General features: G+C 51.1%; 1 protein-coding gene across 1 annotated transcript; it reads right to left on the reverse strand.

Moving 5' to 3' along the window:
• Positions 1-4929: 4929 nt before the first annotated feature.
• Positions 4930-5509, reverse strand: LOC100898490 (glycine-rich protein DOT1). Its single transcript, XM_003739496.1, has one exon. The coding sequence runs from the start codon at positions 5476-5478 to the stop codon at positions 5065-5067; it is 414 nt and encodes a 137-aa protein (XP_003739544.1). The 5' UTR covers positions 5479-5509; the 3' UTR covers positions 4930-5064.
• Positions 5510-6931: the final 1422 nt, after the last annotated feature.

Genomic DNA, 6931 nt, shown 5'->3' on the forward strand with positions numbered 1-6931 from the left:
CGCTATGCGATTGATTGAACGGAATATTCTGCCTCCCTCACCCACAAGTCCATCATCGATCGTTTGGGGATCATGAGAAGCTGGGTGATTGCCAGGCTGTAGTCGTAGATAGATGGGGATCTTGCACGACGCGATATCACGCACTTTCAACATGAGGCCTCAAAGGCGACGGCTCGATAGCGCTGGGCGGTGCGTTGGGGGAGAAAACCTGGACTCACTTACAGCTAAGTAAGCGAGATATACAAGAGACACATATTTATATACAGGGGGGTCCCCAAGTCGATTTTTTTTCTTTGCAACGGTGAGGTTCAGAGGAAAATTGCGATGAACTACCCCCCCTGGCTTTTTGATTTCCCATTGGGGAAACATATTGCCGACTGAATCAGGGATGATGCCCACGATAAAGAGTCTCATACTCGATTTTCCCCATGGCGGAAGACGGAGCGTTCCTTTTTTCCTGATTCTCTCCATCGAAAACGGCTAGATTTAGAAGAATAACGTGAAGCTTGACCCATCCTTATTTTCGATTCGACATCCGAAAATGATGTCCCCACCTCTTTATCTTCGAAACTGAGCGTTTCCGAGGATACCGAGAATAGCATTTAGCGGAGAATCAAGTGAGGGACCACCCGATATATCAAAATCCAGAGCTGCATTGAGCTCCTCCGGTAGCGGAGTTTTGTTTTCAGATATCGAGAATCGGATCCTGTGTGGAGATGGCGATCCCGGTGAGTCAAGGCGCGGAAATTGTCCGAGACGACCCTGACGGGGCGGCGGACGAGGGATTCTCCGCGAAAGATCCCGATAGAAGGAGAGCTCGATCATGAAGCGGCTCAAGCCGCGGGCAGCTATGACTAGCCTTCCTGTTTTCGGAAACTAAATCTGTCCCCAATCTTGTGATCCTAAATAGGTCAATCATACATCAAAATCAACCTCGACGAAAAGGGTAATCATAGGATTCGAAGTGTCCGCTGAGGCTCATTGTCTTCTCACCGAAGTTTCGGGGCTCCGCGGTGTTTCCCGAGAGGAGAAGAAGGCAGATACAGCGTGTATCATCTCACTCTAACTAGTCTGCCGCGGGATAGCTCTCACAGACCAGAAAAGGTGACGAGTCCTACTACGGTATCGAGATCTGTTGCGAGTGAGATACCCGGTGGTTTCGGAGAACTGAATCTTAACCCTAGCGACACTCCAGATTGAGAGGTGTGGCTTCATCGCTTCGCCTGTTCCGGGTAGACTTCTTCCTTCCGCTCGCCTTGCGTACGATCTGCTTCTATTGTCTAGTTTGTTATGTCCGCATTCTGGTTCTGATGACTGATCGAAAGATCATGCGCGTCGCCTAAACCATGCTCGAATATATATTTACTCCAAGAATGGCTGGGACGAGTACACGGGTTCTGAAGGCATCTATACCAGACATAATCTGCAATATTATCTCTGATAACAGGAACTCAGCAAAAGTTTCATATCTTGCGGTTCGGGAATCTAACGAGACGACATTCAATCAAGACTACCTCGTGCGAGCCTGGGATGTTTCTCGAATGTATTGATGGAGAAGATCCCGAAAATATATTCTGTACGTATCGCTCCGCATCCTGTATGAAGGTGGTCGCAGACTGTTCGAAAACGTGACACTAGCGGGAGCTGAACGGGAAATATTCCATGTGACTCGATAGGGCTAGGGAAGAGAATCGAAACCACTTCGAGCGTCGTCAGCGCAACGGAGCTGTTCAGCGGTCCCGCAGCGAAGTCCCTCTAAACGAGGGTCGAGCTTCCTGCATTTGACAGCTCGGGGCGGGGACTCTTGGTCCATGCTCCTCCCTCCGCTTCATCTGCACCTCGAAGCTTGAAGCATTCGTGCGCGCGAGGCTAGCCGTTTCCCAGGACTGCTTCTTGACGATTCTGCTTGTAGACCCAGGGCATCCCAAGCAACGGATTGACCTGTTGTATTTCCTGTGAACCGTGGATTTCTCTCCTAGTTGCGCGCTCAAGGTTTTGCCGGGGAGGGAGGACCTCGAGCTGATCGACGACATCGACATAGTCAAATCGAGGTGGTCATTATTTAAATCGGACCTCGAGTGCCCTACCCAGAGCGAGTTCGAGCACCATTAATAGCTCGACGAGAAAATTCTCTCAGTTTTCTCGTGAATTCCGAGGAAGCCGAATGACGTTTGAGAAACTTGCCTTTATGTAGGAAGGATCACCGTTCGGCTCTGACGATCCGCTCCAGATCAAGGGCCGGACCTCGATTAATGGCGATACGCTAGAGCAAGTGCCGTGATAGCGTCACACCTACCCGTTCGCCTTCCTTCGATCCGCCTTAACTTTGCAACTCTGCCAGAAATTACTTTTCCAGTTAATTCCTCCCATCAGTCCAACGAAATTGTCGTTATTGGAGTCAGTGGTCTGCGGAGAGCTGACGAGCTTCGCAAGCTCGACCCGTTCCTCTTTTGAGAGAGTCGTTGCGTACCCCGGAAGACAATGTATCGGGGCATCATGGAAGTGGGAGAAAATTCGAAAAATCATCAAAACGGTGGTCAATACGAAACGATGGTTGCCAGCCTGTGTTCTGCAAAAAACGAGAGTTCCGCGGCCAAGGCAAGTGTCCTCAGACGTGATTAGAGGAAGGTAATAAACACCGATTTTTTCCCCGGGGAACCAAGAGAATGCTCATCATCATTCCGCGTCAACATTCCTTGGTCTCGCAGCTCGACGTAATGGTCGGCGGCGCTCGGATTCACCCGGGGGTCTTGCGAGGGTCATACGAGGCTTGCGGATTCGCGCCGATTGTGGAGGAAACGGAATTGGAACTCCTTCTTTATCGACCACAATCCCAACATCTCATCCGACTCACACACAGCTGCAGACTCGACGTCACTGTTGGTATTTGATCGGAAGTGCTCCAGGAGCATAAGTTGAGAAGGTATTGCTGACATCACGGTTCGCCATTGATGGCAGGGCCGGGTTCAATTGAGTGTGTAGACTGCACTGTAGAAGTACAACGTTCTTGAGCGTGCTCTGCAAGTCCCCACGGATGGTAGCGCCTGTCCCTGGAATGGTAGGGTCTTTGACAGCATACGGCTGGTGGTCCCAAAGTCTGAGGCACGGTCTGGAAACTCCCGATCTGCCAGGCTGCTTTCAGACCTGGAACAATTCGTTTTCCGCGGGGAGAGACCCTTTCCCACATCGTCGCTCCGCGAGACGGGAAACTCGATTTCTTTCCATACATTTTATTCCACCGGCAGAAATCTCAAGAGATGCGCCATATAACGAAAGGATTGAGGTGCCTCGCAGGAGACGCTGGAACGATGTTTCTCCGTCTCGGAAAACCCTAGGAGCTCCTCATCAGAGTTTCTCAACGCGATGGAGTATTCTTTGAAGTTTTCCAGAAGTCTGAGGGCCTACCCTGAGAAGATTATTCTCACTGTCAGTTTCCTTTTCTTCTGCTGTGACGATCTCGCATAGGCTCCGATGATTTGAATAAACAATGTTCCACCGCAAATGCAGACCTCGGTCGATCGCGAAGCCTCTTACTCGATGCCGTGCGGTGACAACCCATTGAATGCTGTGGTCGGAGTCCGGATTCCCACAAAGCTAGTCGCTAATCCGCTTCGTAGTCGTGTGCCGAGCTGCCTGGCCGGGCCAACAAAACTCTGACGAGACTTGAAGTTCGGTTCGATTTAAAAATATGAAATCTGTCCCCTTTCAACTCTCACTCGTTCTTCTATCGGCAGCCTAACCCTCTAATTGGATGACATGCCTTAAACTGTTTTCACACAGCAACATGGTCCTCATAGGGGAGACATATTTAAATGCGGATTTGAAATCATGTAAGGGAGTTGAAAGAATTCGAATCGCGCTGATGTGGGAACCACGCGTCTCAGATCCCGGTCGAGACGACTTCAACTCTAAAAGGTCCCAGGCGGATTTCGTTGCTCATTTGGAAACTCCGCCGGAGAGGAAAATCTCTGGGGGCCGCCGGTTAAGATTTTTCGCTTCCGTTCGTTAGACGAACTCTCCCAAACTTAGGGATCGGGTGACGTTCCGCAAAGGAAGGGCTATCCTAGCCTCCAGGAACTCGATCCAAGGTTTAGGGATTCGGGATGATTTGATTGAGCGGGGAGTTCCGCGAGAACACTCGACCCGCAAGGAGGGCGGTTAGCCGAAGTCCGCTCGTTAAGCGGGGCGTCGACTCCTTGGCATTCTATGGCGGGAAACATCTTCAATGGGATGGATCCAGCGCGACCATAATCCGAGAAGGAGACTCACTTTATTCGAGCCGACGGAAATATCGCCTGCAATGTCCGACAGATAGTTAGGAGCTGCCCGTACTTGTTGACAGAAAGCTTTCCTCGATGCCGGAATAAGATGTGTTATTTTTCTATTAGGACATGATCAGCATATTGATAGAGCCTTTGATATGATAACTAGCCTTCTCCCTCCGAGGGAGTGGGCTGGTAGATCGCTGAGCCTCCCCGCTGTCTCTGCGGAGCATGTTTTGAAACATTCCCAGAGCCCCATTAGCGTCCCGCTGAGTGTCGCGAGCGCTCTCCTCGCGGCTTATCCTGTGTGCTTGGGACACTCGATCTCCGTGGAAGTCACGGGAGCCCAAAAGCCACGTAACAATAGCGGGCATAACGATTCAGTCGACTGTTCGCTTCCACAGAATCGTCACAGGACTCTCTGAGCCAAGATTCTCGCGACTCAAGCGTCCTGAGACACGAGCCTTACTCGAACCGCCGGAGCTAGTCCAATCTCTCGAAGAGAGTTCGAAAGTGGCCAGGAAGCTATGGATCTGGATTGGCGTCTTCGCGATGCCTGGCGATGTACCGATTCGAGGTGAACTGAGATAGGGATCCTCGGTGGGAATATCGCGAAGGACCACCGGAGGAGCATTCCCGAAAGAACTCGGATCCGCAGAAAATCGACTGGGTGAATCGTTCTCAGAATTCGATGGACCTATTTATTGTACAATCATTATTGTTCGACGGTGTTCATTAATTACAGGATTTACATTTACAGGGTGGCTATGGTGCATTGCTGGATCAAGCTCCGATCACAGAACTACCATCCTCCTTGTTGCCATCCGGCTTCCTGCTGTTGCCATCCGGCTTCCTGCTGCTGCCATCCTCCGTGTCCACCGGAGGAAGCACCACCACTCTTGATGAGGATGATCTTAGCAGCTCCTCCCTGACCGCCAGATCCTCCGGTACGAGCGAGAACGTGTCCTCCAGAGCTGGTGGTTGTGATTTTATGGACGGATTTGATCTCTTGAGTGGGTCCAGAGATGGTGTAGGACGCGCCACCTGCGGCGGCTAGGTGTCCGTGGGAAGCTCCTCCGCCCAGGAGTCGGGAAAGTCCGACGGCAGAAAGCGCCGCATTGTCCTCATCGGCTCCACCGTGTCCACCAGAACTACCTCCGATGAATCCTGCCGAAGAGACGGCCACGAGAGCAGCGAGGACGACAAAGGTTTTCATGGTTGATGCTTGCGACTTCAAAGACCGAAGGTGCGATGTAGATCGTGGCTCGTGGGACGTATTTATTAGCGGACCTCCCGCAGCTGGGTAGAGAAGAACTGTGGAAAGTGCGCCCCACACGGTAGAAAGAGGCTTTATTCACGCCAAGCTCTTCGACAACTATCGCGTGAGCGATCAATCGAATCAATCCCGAACGAAGCAATTCGATGAGTCTGTGAATTCGACTAGAGCACTCCGCATTTGAGCTTGACCATATGCTCCATACATGAATAATCCTCAGAAGCGGAACAGAACGGGATGGAAAAATCGTGGAGGTTGTTCTAAGATCCATTCATGATCGCATAATCTGGCGCGTAGATAGGTCATAACATCCTCCGAGTCTAGATTGTGATGTCTTTGTTCCGTCGGGAGTCACAATGCCTTATACGAGGCTGCGTGTCACTTACTGACTGAGTGGGAACCGGATCTGACCCCCAACGGACCTTGCCTCGAATCGGCACAAACCGCTGCGAATTGCGTCGGGAATCACCGAAACTCCGATCACTGCTGGAAGTGCACTGCATGGGAGAGGATCAGATATCGGTGAATTCACTCCGAATGGAGCACCCCCTCCCTCGCTGTCCGGCCGTCGAGTTGATTCGCAATAAGGGACATAATAGGATATAAGGATCACAGCGAACGTTGCTCCGAGGTAGACGTATGACCATCCGGGACTCTTGATTGCTCTGTGGAAGGTGTTAGATCAGAGAAGGATAGGTAGCTCTGGGGTGAGTTCTGGGCACCCGCGAATGTTTTCATGATTCGAATGAACCCTATTGTCGTTGGCCCGTGTCGAAGGTCGTCTTTTCGCTCAAGCATACCGAAGGAATTCTGGATGGCGGTAATCCCCCCCAGATTCGTCCTTCATTACGGCTGAGTGTACAAATGGACCCTCATTTTGGAAACTCACTCAATCAGCCTAACCCGGAATCAAACCCAGCCCCAGCCGATTTTCTTGGAGTTTGCATTTCCGCCGGGAGAAAACGGTCTCCCCCTGCGGACACCGAGAGTGCGGATCCTTTAGCCAAGTCAGCGGGTGAGGAAACGCTCGTATGGATTCCTCTGGGCCTCGGCCGGTACAATTCAATGGCCGATCCCGTGTCGTAGGTATCTTTGAACAGGGAATCTGGGCAGGGGCGTACCCGGGGAGAATCTCTTTGGAAGATTGACTGATCCACGGGAATTATTTCCGAAAAAAAAAAACAGAATGGATAATCTCATAAGATATATTCCGTGGGTACAACACTCTACCAAAATGTAGCGGAAGAAGAAGAGAAGAAAATCCGAGATAAAAATCGAGCCAGGGGGAAATTTAGAGAGAGTAAGTTCAGGCATGAGTTGAGGCTCTCTCGCTCGCTTCTACGATCGATTTCGCTTCTCTCAATATTGCCGCGAGCATCTTCTCCCTGTGCGC

Source organism: Galendromus occidentalis, unplaced genomic scaffold (assembly GCF_000255335.2).
Source record: "Galendromus occidentalis unplaced genomic scaffold, Mocc_1.1 scf7180000076543, whole genome shotgun sequence".
Taxonomy (NCBI): domain Eukaryota; kingdom Metazoa; phylum Arthropoda; class Arachnida; order Mesostigmata; family Phytoseiidae; genus Galendromus; species Galendromus occidentalis.

Excerpts from the sequence above, each read along its gene's own strand:
- LOC100898490 (XM_003739496.1), bottom strand. The coding sequence starts at position 5,478 with ATGAAAACCTTTGTCGTCCTCGCTGCTCTCGTGGCCGTCTCTTCGGCA.